General features: G+C 40.2%; 1 protein-coding gene across 12 annotated transcripts in view; it reads left to right on the forward strand.

Annotated features, from left to right (window-relative positions):
- kirrel3b (kirre like nephrin family adhesion molecule 3b) overlaps positions 1 to 16,070 on the forward strand; it is a 162,717-nt gene extending 146,647 nt beyond the window's left edge. For 2 of the 12 annotated variants that reach the window (XM_065960375.1, XM_065960377.1), the window contains exons 10-16: positions 1,571 to 1,671; positions 5,328 to 5,538; positions 6,884 to 6,991; positions 7,545 to 7,628; positions 7,959 to 8,074; positions 9,531 to 9,617; positions 11,119 to 16,070. In XM_065960375.1, the coding sequence (XP_065816447.1) occupies positions 1,571 to 1,671; positions 5,328 to 5,538; positions 6,884 to 6,991; positions 7,545 to 7,628; positions 7,959 to 8,074; positions 9,531 to 9,617; positions 11,119 to 11,580 (1,169 nt within the window). In that variant the 3' untranslated portion in view covers positions 11,581 to 16,070. The remainder of the gene's footprint in view (positions 1 to 1,570; positions 1,672 to 5,327; positions 5,539 to 6,883; positions 6,992 to 7,544; positions 7,629 to 7,958; positions 8,075 to 9,530; positions 9,618 to 11,118) is intronic. The other 10 variants (XM_065960376.1, XM_029280324.2, XM_065960378.1 and 7 more) reach the window with 7 other exon arrangements.
- Positions 16,071 to 18,994: the final 2,924 nt, after the last annotated feature.

Consider the following 18,994-nt stretch of genomic DNA (forward strand, 5'->3'; position numbering starts at 1 on the left):
TGATAACCCCAATAAAAACTACTGTAAAAGAAGAAAAAGCTCATTTGAACAAATGTGTTTGATATTGTGTATTTCAATTGTAAAGAAAATGCATGGATGACACACACGTCATGCCTCTGCAGGTCTATGCTGTATTTGCATCTATTTAAATATGAAACAAATGTACGGTGACTATAATCAGTAGCCTCTGTACTTGTGCTTTCCTGGAATTGTACTTGTGCAATGAGCTCTTCAGGACCAAAAGGAAAATAGACTTGAAAGACAGAATTGGGTCATGTGTGACATCTTGTCTTCATTTTACTGCTGTCACCTGGTGTGAACAGCCTCCAAACCAGATGGCAGGCAGACCAGTCGTTTAGGCCGGGCTGCCCTTGTCAGGCGAGATCATGTAGCCTCACCACAGTTTAATACGTATTGGCTTATTGTCCGTTCCATGCACCTCCTGCTTCCATATTGTTTTTTAATTCAGAGAAAGTAATTCCATTACATATGATTTACCTTTGAAGTAGCCTGAACTGTATGATGTGTATCTTTAAGCTTTTATGAAATAATTAATGATTATGATATAGATAAAGAATAAGACATCTTTAAGGTAGAAGAAGAAGATAGACCTTAATAATTCTGCGAGGGAAAATTTAATTTTACACTCAGTTGTTGAACATGCTACACACACATACTCTGAAATACACACACATGCACAAACAGGATCCTGTGGACATGCACTAATGGAGAGATGCCAGAGTGAGGGGGCTGCCCTGAGCTGTTAGGGAGAGGGGGGGTTCAGTGCCTTGCTCAATGGCACCTCAGCAGTGCTCAGCAACTGAACTGGCAACTCTCCAGCTACCGGACCAAATTCCAAACTTGGTCCTCACGGGTTCCCAGCCCAAGTCCCTTCAGTATGAGCTTCTGCCGTCCCAAGATGAAGCAAACTTTACTGTCTCCTTTACATTTTCTTGATGTGTGTCCGTTTTTATTCATGAAAGTCATTATCAAATTGTATATTTATAGAGAGGGATAGCTTTAGGTTTGTACTAACCTGTTTGTTCAGAGAAATTAAAGGCTGCAGGAAATTTCACCGAGGTGACACACAGTCGACAATGTGATACCACTTCACAATGGCATTTATTGTTCTTTCCATCTGTGTTTTCCTGAACGTGCTCCAAACAACTATACTGTAGCACTCTCCAGCTCTGTTTTTTTCTCCGTGGGAGAAATCCCTGCCAGCAATAAATCAGCAATTTCTTGATCCAAAACGAGGTCTGGGTATACCCACTTATTCCCTGCTTTGTGCAGTTCTGATGTCCTTGGGGTGACTGTACTAGGGGATGATGCTTGTTCATATTGCACTGCAATATGATCTTACCCAGGAGTCCCAAATTACAGAGCGCAGTTCAGGTGTTACTGCTTGGAACAGGAGAGCAATTATAATATAATGTGCCCTGAAAACGAGATTGTGCAGAATTGTCATATGACCTGAAACTAAAAAATTAGTTTAATTATTCATGTTTCAATTTCTGTGACTCATCGTCAAACTTAAAAAAAAAAAAAAATTATGATTGTTCTCTTTCAGGGCCGCCCACTATCTCCAGTACTCAGACTCAGCAAGCTCTACACGGAGAAAAAGGGCAAATCAAATGTTTCATTCGAAGTACACCTCCACCAGATCGGATTGTAAGTACTGGCTCCTCGGGACTATCTGCTGTTTTTTTCTCTGATCTCTTCTTTGTCTCTTTGTTAGCTAGATTATTCAATATCTTAAAAATAATCGTAAAGAGGGTTTTTTTATAGATCCTTGGCACTCGTTCAATGTTAGCCATATAGTATTATCCCCTGTTTTTATTTCTGTGTCCACATTTATTTTTACTTGACTGAAATGTATATATTTACCTCACATGGAAAGCAATGATAAGGTAAAGATAAGGTGGAGAATTATTTCATTATAGCTACAACATTTGTGTTCATATAAAAATCCGGATATGAAACTACAGTTTGAACCCTCAGTTCCTCGTTTAATGCACACTTTGCTCTGTTAACACTGATCCCATCAAGATTTATGGACCTTATATAAACAGCCTACTCTCTCGGCTCACTTTGTGCTGATTGTTATTTCAAGTGTGTGTGTGTGTGTGTGTGTGTGTGTGTGTGTGTGAGAGAGAGTGTGTGTTTGTATGCTATATGTCTCAGAGTAATTGCCATACTCCATCATCTAATGTGTGTTTTTTTATTATATTAATGTCAAGCATTAACTAGCAATGTAATTAATATGAGGGTTTTTTTCAGAGGGCTGTCTGTGGAAGCCGCCTTTTCTGGGTCTCCTCGATGATTTTTAAACTCCTGATCAGAGTATCTATCCAGATGTCCTTACTTTAGCTTTGTGTCTTCAGAAATGACTAAAAAAGATCTGTTTATGTCCATTTAAAGTAAATCAGTTACAATTACAGGAGAACATCCAAATTTTGTCTCAGACTTCTTTGCAGCCTTTTTTTTTTTTTTTTTTTTAAAGGTGCACTATGTAGTGTTTGGTAGAGAAATGTGAAATTGTGTGAATTTGGTCCCTGGAACACTGTCTGAAGATAAAATGCTATGTGAGAAGTTATGGTGAGGGGGCCCGCAACAGTGAAAGCGTAACTCTCCTGGTAGCTTTGAAGCTCTAAACTGTGTTCAGGGACCCTTTTTTTTTCTTTGAGTAAAGTTTGTGTATTCAGTTCAGAAAATAGAGCACAGAATTGTTTCACTTCTCCAACTTTCAAAACTTCACTACCAAAACTCCATAGTGCACCTTTAAAGTGAGCATTCCCCCAAAGATTTATGTTTGGGCTTTTAACTTTATTCAGTAGAGTAGTGGCTAGAGTATGAAACAGGGAAAAGAGCATGTCGGGAATGACATGCAGAAAGGAGAGCCTCAGGTGGGACTTGAACCCGGGCTTCTGGCTTAGAGGACTTAAGCCTCCATACATGAAGCGTGACCTCACTGCTAGGCCATCAGCACCCCTGCATCCCTTATTTTAATGCAAAACAAAATCACAGAAGCTTCATGAATAAAAGCAAACTACGTGTCCCAGAAGTCAATTGAAAGCATTCTTTCACTTAAGAATGATCAGAAAATACTTGAGCAAAGTCAAAGCGTGCCAATATGCGTGCCATATTTCACAACTCCAATTAGCCACCTGTTCTTTGTTGCAAAGCTTGAAGAAGAAAATGTTGTTTATCCTCTAAGTACCAAATCATATCTCTGGCTTTTTATCCAGTATAATGAATTCCCTCATCTGTTAGTTAGAAATCTGTAAAAATGGAAGCATGTTTTTTCTCACCACAGTCCCTCAAAACAAATGAATTCTGCAGTAAAAAAAGAACCTCGAACAAATGTGGCTACTAAATGGCATGTGTTAGATTTTTATTGCACTGCATAAATAAATCCAGAGTTATGCAGACATCTATTGTTTTCCTGCGTTTAACTAGCCACATCACTGTAAGTGTCAACATCACTTCAAGGGAGTCTATTATCAGTCAGGGCCATTACTTGTTTATTCTTTGTATACTGCAACAACTAAAAGCCACCTCAGTTTTTAGACATTTCATGATACTATTATTCAAAACACATGTATTTCACATACCCTGCTTCGAGCCACTGAGACAAACAAGGACACCAATTGTCAATTGATTAGTCTGAATACAATAAGGACCTTAAAGGAAGAATGTGCAACTTTTTGATCCAATAGATGTTGCCCTTCAGCACCAGCATTAAACCAAAACAAACTGCTCTTTAGTGACCCCTCAGCTATTCTGAAGTCTCTGCTCTCCTCCAGCAGCACACCTCCAACTCCACTCACAAAGTAGTTATCAATTAGAACACACTATAATTAAGCACCATTAAGCACAAACGGCAGAAAGAAACGTCCTTTGCTCGAGATGATCGCCTGTGGCCTGCGTTGTTGTGTTAGTATGCTAATGTTAGCACACTTTGGTTAACTCATAGCTTCATGCTGCACATACATTGACATGTAATGAGTGTGATTTAAAAACACTTACATGACATCCAAATAATCAGTGTTATTCTTCTCTCTAGTCCTTGACTAATAGTGCTTTAAACCCATGGCCATCCCGTCCATGTAAACATGATGTAAACACGGCTCTGACAACAATACAGCTGGCGAGACTCATGCTTCTCACTCATTGTAGACAGTCATGACTCAGAGAGACATTTACAGATTATACTTGATTTCTGCTGTATTTATGTGTAAAAGTTGTACATTTCTTCATTTAACTGAAAAATTATCATTGGCCTATATCAGTGATCTTCAACTGGCAGGCCGTGGGCCACATCCGGCCGCCTGAAGCTTCCTATCTGGCCCCTAGAATATAATTAAAATCATAAAACGTGACGAGGAAAAAAACATGTTCTTGTATTTAAGGTTGTCTTTTAAAAACTCCATATGGCTATTTAAGCAACCAAAAACATTTGAGCATGAAATATAGGTTTGTTCAGTTTTACAGAAATCCACCTGTTAGCTGTTACTGTGTTTGCTTCTTCAGAGCAATTAAAAAAAAGAAGAAAAAAAACTTTAGTTCAGAGAAAAGCACTACTCTTATAATTATTGCTTGGGGATTCCCAGCGGCAAAATCAGGGAAACACAGTAATTAAGACACTTTGCTGGGAAGAGATCTGCCTCCAGTATTTGCAATGTGATATTATCTCCCAGACATTTACTAAGTCTAGAGACGGCAGATATATCTAACTGGCAGGCGGCAGCTTGTCAGCTGTAAATGGCAAAAAAAAAAATCACAACATTCTATTTCCATCATAACCTGCTGTTCTAACCAATGTGTTAACCATGCAATATCGTTATATATACAGCTACACTAACCTTGCAAAGCGTATGCAATTACATGTGCATCTTTCCGCATTCTTAAGTACATCAGATGCAAAAATATCTATACAGCTTTATCTTGATGCTGTTGATTTTATATGCATGCCGTTCATTATCATGTTCACATTGATTTGCTAGATTTTCCTCCTCAATATGTTTACATCAGTTTGCGCACAGCACTTTGTACACCATAGCCTTAAGCTTCACACCTGCCTTCACCGTCTTGTTTGTCTTATGTATGTCATCTCTCTGTTCATTGGTTGCCCATTGTTCTGTTGTGTGCACTTCTTGTCTTAGCATCTGGTCCAGAGTTATATATTTCATTGCTGTACATCTTGTATGGGGATGAATGACAATACAATTGAAAAACGTAAGGTATGCATGCAGCATATAATTTCTCTTGTCAAAAAAAAAAGAAAAATAATATCACACCATTGGTCCTCTTGTGTCATCCTGCAGGCCTGGTCATGGAAGGAAACTGTGCTGGAGTCTGGAACATCTGGACGCTACACTGTGGAGACGGTCACCACGGAGGAAGGAGTCATCTCTACGCTGACCATGAGCAACATCGTCCCGGCCGACTTTCAGACCATCTACAACTGCACTGCGTGGAACAGCTTTGGCTCTGACACTGAGATCATACGCCTTAAGGAACAAGGTGGGAGCCAAGGTTCGACAGGTTCCACCTTCCTCTTTTTAAGAATCACACCACTGTGGTTTAACCACATGTAGTGATTGATGGTAGTCAAAAAAGCTGTGATTTTATGAGCCAGTCACGGTGTTTGTTCTCTCCCTGTGTGTATGTGCTATTGACATGTTTGTGTGTGGAGTGTGTGAGTTCACATATGCACTTTATTTCAAAGCACATGTGTGGTATATAAGTAATAAGGATGCACATGTACAGGTTAAAACAACAACACTTTTAACAACTTATTTGTAAGATTCATGAACATAAAATGTCATGTGGTAGCTCGAGCATTTTCAATTATATTTAGAACTTATATGTACACTATTTGCTTATTTTTGAATTTCTCAGAGAAAAAAGTTTTTTTTTAAATTTGCTAGTTTGGGACTGCTAGAATGTAAATTGCTGCATGGCCTAAATTCTGAAGCGTTTGATGTACAATAAATGTGGCATTGAGAAAGAAAAATTCCTGACAAATTAGTTTTCTGGTTTAACATAAAGTGCAAATCCCTGGTAATTTGAACTGGTGACCCTTAGCATGCTCTGCACACTGAATTTCAAATACACCGTGTCTCCTGGTTTGCTTCTATATAAAAGACAACTTTTTTTTTTTAGAGAAAAAAAAAGTGCCTTTATCTGCTGACCTTTTCCCCTCTAGCGTAGGAGATGCCGTGTTTTCCATCCACTTAATCGCAAATGATAAATTATAAGCTGCTTATGTGAAAGTGACATTGATCAATGAAGACATTAAATAGGCTTTAATGGTGTACGGAGAGCACTTGGTTGTTTTGCATTTGTTTAAAACGGGAGAAGGTCATAAATGTGGGCTGGTAGCTGGGATCATTAAAGTGTGCTTTAATGAGGACCTTCAGTGTAAGGGAAGCATGTCGAAGCAGCTTTAAGCTATAACGAAGCACACAAACATGATTATGCTTAATCTAATGCACATAATGAGAAGAGAAAACCTTTGTGAAGTTTGTCTTACATAGTATAAGACAGTGGGATGATGAGGTAACATGAGGAGGGGAAATATCAACCTTTACTGAAAACCAAAAGGTTGGTTAAGTTTTAGATTTGATGTGATTTAGACTGATGGTACATACAGAATGATTTGTCTTTGCCTTGAACCTGTGTTTTTTTTTCATCGCCTAATACCTGAAGCACAATTAAAAGTCAATTAGAAGGATATATAAGAGTATACCTTCCCTTAGTTCCTGTTTGTGACAGAAACAGAAAAGAGAAATGTTTACCTACATTGAATTTAACGTGCACTTGAGATGTCCGTTGCACGAAATTGTCGATCAACATTTTCTCCGTTTGCTCTCTGCAGAATCACTCCCCGTGGCAGTGATCATCGGCATCGCTGTGGGAGCATTTGTAGCCTTCATTGTCCTCATGGGCACTATCGGCGCGTTCTGTTGCACCCGATCCCAAAGAAGTAAGTCTCCTCTTCCCCTTTTTACATCAATTCAAGCATGCATGCCAAAGAACTGTATTTCAGCCAAGCACATAAGAAAAATGTCCATCTATTCATGTAGAGATTATGTTCAGTAAATCAACTAGGGGGGGGAGAGATCAGGTAACTTTTCTTGCCTGTGTATTTTGACTTAAGGTGTCTTAAAAACTCCTTTGTAAAAAAAAAAAAAAAACATAAAAATGAAGATTCTCAGCTGCTTCAACAAATTTCTGAGTCGTATTGAGCTTCTGGAACATACTGGGGGTACCGCACTTAATTCAAGATGCAATCACTTGCTAAGATGGACATCTTCTGTGGTGCAGATAGCCAGATTGTAATGAGGGCTCATTTCATGCAATCTCAGTCTGGCTCCATTCGCTTTTTGAGGTTATTTACATCCTTGCGCTGTGTTCACTGCCATCCACCCATGTACCAAGTGACTCAGGTTAGAGGCAGACCTTCACTGTCTCTACCCGAAAGAACCAATTTTATGCTACTGGTTCCCTTCAGCATGTCTATTGTCTGTATACTACAGAGGAAGCGCACCTGGTTATGCCCTCACTGCCCGTCTCCATCTGTGCTCACCAGAGAGAACTTGCAAGCAAAATTAAGACAGAAAGTAAGACTTTGTTATATGACAGTATCATCAGCATTATCCCAAACAGAATGAGCCACCGTGGAAGGATGTATGAGATTGCATATGTATGCAGAAAAAAGAAAAAAGATGATCTCGTGTTGGCAGGAAACAAATGATTAATAATGCTTTGTATTGTTTTTTCTGGGAAACGGGGGGGGAGCTCTCACAGACCAAACCAAGGGGATCTTTGCTAAATTCTGTAACACTGCACACTACACTTGGGGGGGGGGGGGGGGATTAAAATGTCAACAAATACAGAATGGTGTTTATCCAGCTTATTGAGATATATATGTGTCGTCTGTTTTCTGCCAGATCTGAAAGGAGTGGTGTCGGCGAAAAATGACATCCGTGTGGAGATTGTGCACAAAGACCACAATGCGGCGCGTGAGAACGAAGAACACCAATCGATGAAACAGCTGATGGTGAGTGTGAGTGTCACAACGTACTACTTTTCACTCATTGGTTCCTGATTTGAGAAATATCATATCAACTTTATTGTACTTTTGCATGCCCTTGTTAAACGGATGGTTCCATGATAAGTGCACCCTGTTCTTGACTTTGCTTTTGTGGAATGAGTAAAAGAACAATAGGCATGGTATATATAATAATAATAACTTTAACTAATAACTAATAGCACCTTTTAAAAACACAGGTTTACAAAGTGCTTTGACAAACAGCAAAAACAAGAACAAACTAAACCAAACACAGAAGAACATAAACAACAGCAAGAACATAACAAATGCTAAATACTAAAAATAATTAAATACAGTTCAACAGAAAAGATCCCATAGTGCATGATACCCAACAGACATATATAACCTGACCATCACAAGAACCATCATAAGAACCCAGGCAACACAAGAACCATCATAAGAACCCAGGCAACACAAGAACCATCATAAGAACCCAGGAAACACAAGAACCATCATAAGAACCCTGGAAACACAAGAACCATCATAAGAACCCTGGAAACACAAGAACCATCACAAGAACCCAACAAGAACCCAACAACACGAGCTGAGACCAAGAGGAGCAAAGATTTAAAAAGATGTAAGAAACTAAAAGAGCTAAAAGCAAATAAAAAGAGAACAGCAATAAGAAGGTAAGAGCAGTAAAAGAAATAGAAACAAGTGAAGAAATTATCAAAAAAAAGAAACCAATAATATTAATGAAAATAAAAAGTATATATAAATATAAAACATAAATAGACAAAGTAAGTAAAATAAGAAATGACCTAGTTAAAACATAAGAGGAATTAAGATAAGAGCATAAATAAAAGGACAGTAAGAAGTAAAAGAAGATAAAAATAGTAAAACCAGTAAGAAAAGACATATGTGTTGCACTGATCTATGACTGTGCATGTTAAGGTATAGGGTCTATATTTATCTATTTGATGCCACCAGTCCCATAATCAGAAGAGACCCCGATGCTTTGTAACTATGGAGATGCTGATGCATACCGGTTAATCCTACAGTGGGTGTATTTCTCTATATGCCTTCAAGATAAAGGATTGTTTCCTCTTTGGAACAGTACCAGTGTTTTGGTTTTTTCATGCAGCTCGCTCGAGGGCTATAGGCTATTTGCAGTGTGAGGTTTTAGATTACAATTTCTTTAAAAAAATACTTAATACAGTCGAGTACTCGATGTTAGAGCAGGCAAATGAACTTACCTTACAAATCTGCATTTTGTTAAGAAATCTATATTCATTATTACATTATACATTATTAATGTTCCCCACCTGCCTGATTGAAGTCAGAACACGTGTGACAACTATCCAAACAGACTGAGTGAAGGATAGAAGTGAAATCCTTTTCAATCTCAAAATGTCTTTTTCTTTGCCTTTGACACGGGCACTTAGTCTACTCTGCTTGGTTTTGTACGCAGGTTGAGCGAGGAGAATTCCAGCAGGAATCTGTTCTGAAGCAGCTGGAGGTATTACAAGAGGAAGAGAAGGAGTATCAGCACATTAAGGTACGACTCATGAGCGATGACGGCACGGAGCTGTTAACGTGGGAGAAGGGGGAGTTAAAGGTGGTGTGAGAGAGAGAGAGAGAGAGAGAGAGAGAGAGAGAGAGAACGCCTGTGGGGGCTGAGGGTGGTCTTAAACTCTGGGACTGAAAATAGCTGAAAAGCATTAATCCTTCTCCTGCTACACATGATTTTCAGAGGATTAATCCAGGGGGCAAAATGACTCGTGTTAAGAGGTGTGATTTTTTTATTAATTAGTCTTTCATCAAAGGTAGTTAAGGAAATCAGAAGCTGGTTGGCCCTGAGCTGTTATTAAAGTTACTTGAGGTGTAACGTATACCATATAGAAGGGATTAGAAAGAACGTACTGCGAGAGATTCTGGGTACTTGTTTGATACTGGCTGATCTCTCAGCAGCATATCTGATACATTTCAGTTACATAGTGAACCTTCATTCAGCACTTACTTTGCAGTATAGCTATCTGAAAAATAAATAAATAAATAAATCTTCACCCTGGTCATTAGAGAAACATTGTGTACCCATTAGTGTGTTATCTGTCATATCAGAACCACTGGGAAGAAGAAAAACCGTATATCTCATCCAGACACAAATTGTCACTGTGCAATTTGTCTTCTCAAACAAAACCAGTGTTGCCACTCTCTCCCTGGAGTGTGCAACTGTTGTATCTGCCTGCTTACCTGGTTCCTTTGGGGGCCCAATTTCCTGATCCTACTTAATGACAGTGTGCATGAAGCGGGAGCAGAATGATGGGGGGGGGGGTTGAACAAGAGATAAAGGCCAAACATGAACAATCTCCCTGTCTACTGTCTGATAATGACAAGCATAACGAGGATCCTCTCAGGTGGTCGCTCTCTCATTTTACCCATTATGAGCATTCTTCTTTTGGGAATTTGCCGCCACGCTCACTGTGCTTGACATTCACATCCATTCACAGGAGGATGTGAGGGAAAAAAAAAAAAAAAAACACACTTACAGATACACACTCGAGCACCAACTAGACCCTTAGCAACAGCCGCCTGTGCCTGCACGCCTAACCAGACAAACGAGTGTCGCAGCTGTAGCCTCAGAAGCTATTTCAGTGCGTACATGAAAATCGCAGACAAAACAATCTGTTTAGGCCCAATTAAAGCCGGTATGTGAGTGAACTTTGTGGTGACACACTGGATGCCTAACTATGAATCATCAAGGCCCGTTTAATTAGCATGAAAGGGATTTTTAAGGTTAGCATGGGGGCTAACTATTTCCTAGCACTAAGGACTGTTTTTCTTGGGGTGTACAGAGCAGCCTGTTGCCTTATTTATTCTAAAGTCACTTTTTTACATCAAAAAGTGACCTTGATTGAGGAAAAAAACACCTAAATGAACAAACGGGGGGGGGGGGGGGGGCTGTTTTAATCAAATAGCCTAATAGAAAAACAAAAAAGATTAATGCTGACAAAGTCTAAAGTGATAATCTGTTTTTTTTTTTTTCATCTTCTCAATAGGACCCTACAAATGGCTACTATAGTGTCAATACCTTTAAGGAGCACCACACACCCACCATGGCCGTGACTCAGTCTGCTGAGGTGAGGAACCCCACCAACACAGCAACCCTGGGCAAGCAGCGGGTGCCCACGGGCATGTCCTTCACCAACATCTACTCGACTCTGGGAGCCGGTCCCAACCGCCTGTACGACTACAGCCAGCGCTTTGTGCTGGGCATGGGCAGCAGCTCCATCGAGCTGTGCGAGCGGGAGTTCCAGCGCGGCTCGCTCAGCGACTCCAGCTCGTTCATTGACACGCAGTGCGACAGCAGCGTCAGCAGCTACAGTAAGCCGGACGGCTACGTGCAGTTCGACAAAGACAGCAAGGCGTCGGCCTCCTCCTCGTCCCACTACTCCCAGTCCTCCTCGCAGAACTCAGATCTCACCCGGCCACTCCAGAAGCGCATGCAGACCCACGTCTGACCACCAGGGGAGGAAGGGAGTGTGAACCGGTGTGACAAACAGCCAGGATTGTAAAACTGTGACTGAATTGGCCCCTTAAGTTACAATGCAACTGGACATCTGGAGATGCATATGGGCTGGATGGCTTTAAGACACTCTCTGACTTGTTGAAATCCTTAAAAAGCGGATCAAGAAGCCTTATATTTTCCCCTCATGCTTAACCTATACACCACCTCCTTCTTTGACCTACAAGCAGAATTGTGCCATGGAAAGGTTATTTTGCCAACACAGACAACACCACAAGTTCAGAAATTGAAGCATTCACTACTTTGTGTTCTGCAGTATTGACCGCAGGGGGCAGGCCATTAAAAAGGCTTTTGTGTGACAATCAGTTCCCCTGGCAAAGACCATTTTTTTGCCTTTTGAAGATTGTCATTGATAAAAACTCAGCACGATGGACACGATAATGAGTGCAAGCCAATGTCCTGCTGCTCTCTTGTAGTTTGAAGCACAAAAATGAATGTGCATGTGTTTTAATTTTAATTTTTTATTATTAGTTGTTAAAGGGATTACCCCTCCTCTCTCCTACAACCTTCCCCCCTCGAACACTTTATGTTAAGCTTTCTTGTTGAAACTGGTCTCCCGTGTAGGTGGAAAAGAAACTTTCTCCATGTGCCCCCGCAGACGCCTCGAACATTCAAAAAGGCTGTGTTTTTTTCTCCACAGTCAAATCTGGGCCACAGAGGCGGGCAGATGAAGATGGGCTGAGATCTCATTTTAAAATCCCTGAGTCATTTATTTTTACTGTGACACTCTGCGATAAGGAACGTCAGTGTACATATGTGACTGTAATTTCTTTTTCTAGCATCTAATTTCTCTGTTTTCCCTCCTGGAGGACTGTAAATGAGACATTTGTGTCCTTATCTTCTTTGCCTTGAGGGTGTGTTTGAACTGTGTCAATACAAACTTTGACTAAGCCAGATAGACGTGCACTCTCAGCTCTTGTGTTTGATGGGGAGCTGGATCCTCCGTAGTGTTCCCCGCACACCAAACCCAGCTCTTGAGTGATGCAGCAGAAAGCCCACAGACTGCAACACGTGTTGCACTTGTGAGTTTCTCCTGCAGGTCGTCAGCCATTATACTTGAGGGTCCCCATTCAAGGAAATGTCAACATTATATTTTAGCTGAGCTTCCTATTATGTGGTTTTTCCCCATTGCTATGGCCAATATCATTGTTGACACAGGAGCTTGGTGCGACCTGACTGCCGGTCATCAAGAGACATGAAAAGCAAATTTAGAAAATGTGTTTTGTTTTGCTATCTGCGGCTCATTTTTGGCTACTGTGGAGCTAATGTTGACACCCTGACTCTTTGAAGTGCATTGTTTTAGTACTTTTTTTAAATTTTCTGTACTCTATGTGACATATGATTTTGGATTTGTTATTTAATCACTGGCATTTGTTTTTAGTTGAGAGTAGAGACAGAGAGTAGTGATTTAACATGCAGCCACACAACACTTAATACCTAACGTCAAAGTTCAGAGCCTGTTGTCAAAGAGTGTTGTCGTCATGCTTTGGGCATGTGTTGTCGCAGAACAAACTTTTTAGCTAGGGTTCTGATTTTTTGCGTCAAAGAACACTCGGGATCGCAATGCAGATCGGTGCATAAGGCAGATAATATAAGATAACTGGGCAAAAATACTTTATAATACTGTGTATCCCCTACCTGTTGGCTCTGACACACCTCAAGATGCCAAGTTTGATCAGGACCTTAAAGTATGATTTTAACACAACCAAGTTCGTTTTGTACGAGCAGGCTTTTAGTGACTGGAGGGCAACCTTTACAGTAAACAAAGATCATTTATGTAACAGCAACATTTACACAATAGGCTACATTATATGATATTTGATGGAAGCTATCAACAGCCTCAAATGTCCGCGCTCAAGGTCTGCTCCACCCATGCTTTATCGCATCAATTTGGTTACTAACATTCCATTTTTTTAAACATTTTTTTGAAGGATAAAGAAAAAATCCTGGAAAATAAAAGCTTAGTTTGTTGTAGAGCCACACTGGAAGCGCTTGTTCACAATGTCAAAGTCGATTTTTTTCGTATTGGTCAGATGAAACAAAAAAACACGAGTTAAAGGTTTATTAGGTTTCAATATGTCTTACTGAACTTGATATTTTGACAGTATCCTCCATTGCAGAGTAGTCAATTGGTATGAAGTGAACTTGAAACTATGAAATCTGCCTCTCAACCTCGTGAAAAAAATCAAGCACGGCATTTTCCAACAAAGGCAAGTTGTTGTTTTTTGCACTTTACATATGAGTATATTCAAAGCATTTGAATGGGGTTTTCCACTTGAGTGGCAGTGGTTTGGACTGTAATTTTACAAAATGGATTGGCGCCCATTGTACAGCTTAAGACAAAAAGCTCTGTTTCAACGCTGATAATCCAGCTTGGCACTTAGTAGACTGTATATAAATCTCTAATGCTGTCTTTCTCTGTATATAATTTGTCCTGGCTTTTCCTTCTTCTTCTCCGTCACATTTCACTGTATTAGAGCTCAACAAATCCATGTGGCATCAAAACTGCAAGACAGACAATCATTTTCTCTTTGTTTCCCTTCCAAAAAAAAAATTTCATCAACCTCACTTGTTTCTCACAAATTACATGAAAGGCTTGTGTGAGCAGTTTCTCCTCGCGCAGATCTCACAGGGAACACTCAGGCTCTGTACGGCGAGCACACAGGGGGCTATAGGATGAGAACTGAGCTTAGCTGGGACAGCTTTGAAGTGAGATGCAGTAAGAGGTTATTATACCTTCAGAACCTTCTGACAGATGCCCAGCAATATATTGCATTTGGCACCGGGAAGACTGTCAAGTATGACTTTTTTAAATGTATTTTCGCTAGCATGTTTGAGTGCAGGATGACATTTTTTCACCGTAATATCAGCAGCAGCAGCCAATTACAGAGTGAATTACAGTATTTTTTTATTTTGCATATATTATGCATCATTTTACATGCAAAGCCTCAGAAGTCAAACAACTCTCCATTCAAGATTCTTATTAACGCCTACATTTAGCATGCCTCTTAAACAAAACAAATTTGCTTTCTTGTCCAAATGGTCCATTTTTACTTTTTTTTATGGCGCTCCTGCACTGATCCAAGCATAATGCATTTCCCCTGTGCACAGCACACAGCAAACAGATAAATATATGATAGGCCAGCCTTCTGTCCCCCCCCCCTCATGGCAGCAGCCACAGTGGGCATGAGAGTACCACAGGAAGCGAGAGCCATGTCAGTCTTTGGGAATCAAAGCCCATGAGAGGGCAAAGTCTGGCCCCGTGTGCACCTGCGGACGCCTCTCCGGCTGGTGCTGGCGGGGTTCTGTTTGCCTGCACGGCACAGATGCCAGGGCATGACAGATGAATCAACACAGAGAACCCAGAACAATTACAAGAGGTTGCTGCCCTTTCCCTAATAGAACAAAGAAACCCTCTTAGAGTGGAGGATGCTGGGTAGTTTATTATTCAGAGAATGCTAAAGACTAGCCTGTAAAACAGTGGGCAGTTGTGAAGTCAGAGGCAGAGGTTATGAGCAGGGTGAAATGAAGACTGGCTGGAAAGCGTCTGTTATGACTTCTCTGCCCGCTGGCCATATTATATTTATTTCTGCTCAAAATGTTGTTGTTTTTTCTTGGTCTAAATAAACTGGGGGAAAAAATGGATGAATAATGGCTGAGCAATAGTGTTGCAAATATCCTGCCTATGCCTGCAAAAGGGTGGTTTACATGAGGCTATTCAAAGTCTCCCTCTTTGTATGATAGCTGTTTAGGTCAGCGGTGGAATGCATTAGGTTGGGTGCCATATGAAAATCCAATTGATCATAATCAAAATAACCCTTTCTCTACTGTGTAAATGCTTTCCGTCACGCTGTTCCTCTCTCTTTCTCTCTCACTCCTTTTTTTCTTTTCTACCAATCAATACCTTGTTAGTACTTTAATAAGAAACAACGGAAAAGGAAAGAGGCCTGGAATAAATTGTATTTGCAAATAAACCTCAGAGTTTGCTTTAGCCTGCAGGGCACTCTGAGAACTCATGCAGTTTAGTTTGCAGCGTATAGTGTACGATAAGTCACAGAGAATTGAAAGAAACACAGAAAGGCATTTGAAAGTCAAATGAGTACGCTTCTCTGTGATTGGTTGACTTAGTTTTGTAATCCAAATAATGCAAACTAGTTTTGCAAATACTACACAAGCCAGGTCTGAAAAAGTACTTCAATAAGATGGTCATTACAAGAGTTTGTATTAATAGTAAACCATACTGTAAGCATAATTGTAATAAAAAGACAACATGTAAATTCTACTGGGTGAACCGTTATTTTCAGGCAGTGGCCCTCCTGTATCTAAGAAAAAAAAAAAGAGAAATGGTTGTATTTTAACTGTACTGGTCTGTGAATCTATGATGCTTTTGCTCTGTATATTTGGAGAATAAAAAATGATGTTTGAGTTTGTGTTTAAGCTGCTGTTTCTGTCAGGGAAAATGAAAGCGATTCAAGTCGAGGATTCACATGGGACGCATGCTTTAACTGCAACATGAGCGAACATGTTCATGTACATGAACATTGCTCAGATGTTCAGACAGATATATCTTTCCTGATTTACAAAATCGCAACTCAAGACTTCACAAGAACTTCAGCGGTTCTCACTGAGAGGGAGATACTACTTTAGTAGAAAGCATATCTGTAAAAGGAAAGTAAATAGGTTTGTTAAGAGACCAGAATCAGAATCAGAATCAGAATTGGGTTTATTGCCAAGTACATTTACACATACAAGGAATTTGACTTGGTGTATTGGTGCTAAACAATTTACAGGGAAATACAGATGCAGTTTTACTCGTGTGTTTTCTCTGCAATGACCAGCCTTTATGAAAACCCCTAACCATCGCTACAAAAAAATACAACTTACAACTAAATTCTCATGAATATTACACCAGAACATGCATAGTTGATGAGAGAGACAAAAAATAAATCATTAAAAGCCAAGGTGAGACATTTTACAACACCTTAAGGGAGTGCACAAAATGTATGTGCTTCTGCTTCACATATACAAGAAAAAATATTTTTATTGCTTCAACACGATCTGAGAAAAAGTTCATTAATTAAAATTTAAAAACTAAATTTTAATACCTACTGTAGATATGTACACGCATACCATGGACCGCTTTTCTCTCTTAAGCCTGGATAACATTCAAGGTCATGTTTTTGCATTGAGAGTGGACTGTGTATTTATATTTTGTAAATTGAAAAAACCTCAAGGAAAGCAGTTCGAAGGTTATTGAGCCACAAAAGTCTTTATGCAAACACAGACCTTAAATCTGGGGAATTGAACAGCTATTTTAAGTGTAAAAAGTTATATTATTAATGGTACACTACGTACAAAGATCAGCGTTTATGCTTAAACTGCTTCATTTGGGCGCTGGTGGCCTATAGGGGGTTCGTTTGCATTCCCCATGTGCCGGGGGCTTTGGTCCTCAAGGCGGCCTGGGTTCGAGTCAACTCAGTGGCTCCTTTCCAACATGTCATTCCCTACTCTTTCTCCCCTCATTTCCGGCTCTATCCACTGTTCTAGCTGTCTAATAGAGGCATAAAAATACCCCAAAATAAATGTTAAAAATGACTATGCATCATTGTTGTTTTCTGGTCCAATCAGCAGTTATCTAAAGGGACACATTATACTGTATGAGTCACCACTGGGCTATTTCAATTGCAGTCACTGTAAATTTGGAAATGGGAAATTTGTGTCAATGAACAATAATATCTGCAATTCTGCCATGACACTGTGTTGCATGCCGGTGATAATGGTGGTGAGACTGCTGCTCAATCACCTCCCCCCCCCCCCCCCCCCCCCCCCCCCCCCCGATATATTTTCCCAAGCAGTCAGCAGATTCACATCATTACATTTACAAGCAGCCCTTTAATCCATTAATAGGGCCGTTGCAGTCTTACTCCAAATGAAATGCACACACATAAACACCTCAGTTTGTCTCAAGCACTGGCTCCATTCCTGCAGTATACAGAGAAGTGATTTGAATCCCTCCATGCATCGAGTCAATACAATGCAAGGGCAATTTCTCTCTGGCTGGATTAATCCACTTGCAGGCTGCCTGGAAATGTAGCTTTTCTGAAGTCCCACATCAGAAACAATGCTTTCATTTGTGAACACTAGTGTGGTTTGGAAGAAGAAAAAAAAAAGTGTAAGCATTTTCAGTGCGACACATTAAACCAGAACGCAAGACAGACAAAAGGACTGAGCCTACAAAAAGGTTACCTCAAAGCAAGTGCTATAACACAGTCTTGGTCTTGATATTGAGAATCCATCTGCCACTGACATGATTTCCCTGGAAATGCTTTGCATGGCGAATTAAAAAAAATGCTTGTGTTTTGCAAACATTATACAAATAGCAGCATTTGTGATGGATTTGACTAATCATGGAGATCCAACTCATTACTGAACAGATCTAGGCCAGACATTTGCTTACAGTATCGCTTTAAACACTCTCCTTGGAACTAGTTATTGGAAGGCACTAATCATTCATCTGCTGCCTCGCCTGACAGAGTGAAAAGCCTGCTGCGCTCCCTCTGTGCCTCACCTCTTCCAAAGAGATACAGTATTACTCCAGAATGACACCTAAATGACTGCATCCGTTTTTAAACGAGCAGCTACAGCAGGCTTCCCTGTCATGAATTACCTTTGCAGATAATTGCATTCGGAATCCAATTTAGCAAAAGCCAAATTTTTTTTAGAGGGAATAGCAGACTAAGCTTTTAGTGGTGCCGACACACTTCATTACAGAATTGTCCAGCTGCAGGTATTCACTTGGCGCGAGGAAACTAAAGTGATAGCAGGTACGGCACAAACTGTCTCCGACTAAACAATCATCTTTTGTCGAGGTCATCGCGCCGTTGTGTTTCCAGCCGAACATTAACATTCAGACTAAATGTATCTTGTTCTCGCTCTGCCTTGGCAGTCTGATTGGAATGTCAGTCAAACTTGTTTATAGTCTCTCCACACTGTAAACCATATGGTCTCATCGCTAGCTGAAAAAGTGAGTTGAGTGACATGCTGAAGCAAAAAACTCCCCACTGCTGCTTCCTTGATGCAATTGCCTATGAAATGCCTCCTTTATAGTTGTTTGTTTATTAGAGACAGCTGTTTCAGCGGGGAAACTCATTCAACCAACATCTGTCTTTTAGAGACATGTGCCATCATGAAAGGATCTGCGACGCAGGAATAAAACATTCCATCCAGTAGCAGCACATCAGGTCACTGTACAAATTACTGTGGTATTACAAGGTGTTGCATTTAAATCTAATGCCTTCATTCCACCTGTTCGTGGCTTTTGATGGGGAAACTTTGTATATCTTCCAGTC

The sequence above is a fragment of the Labrus bergylta genome, chromosome 11 (assembly GCF_963930695.1).
Source record: "Labrus bergylta chromosome 11, fLabBer1.1, whole genome shotgun sequence".
Lineage (NCBI taxonomy): Eukaryota > Metazoa > Chordata > Actinopteri > Labriformes > Labridae > Labrus > Labrus bergylta.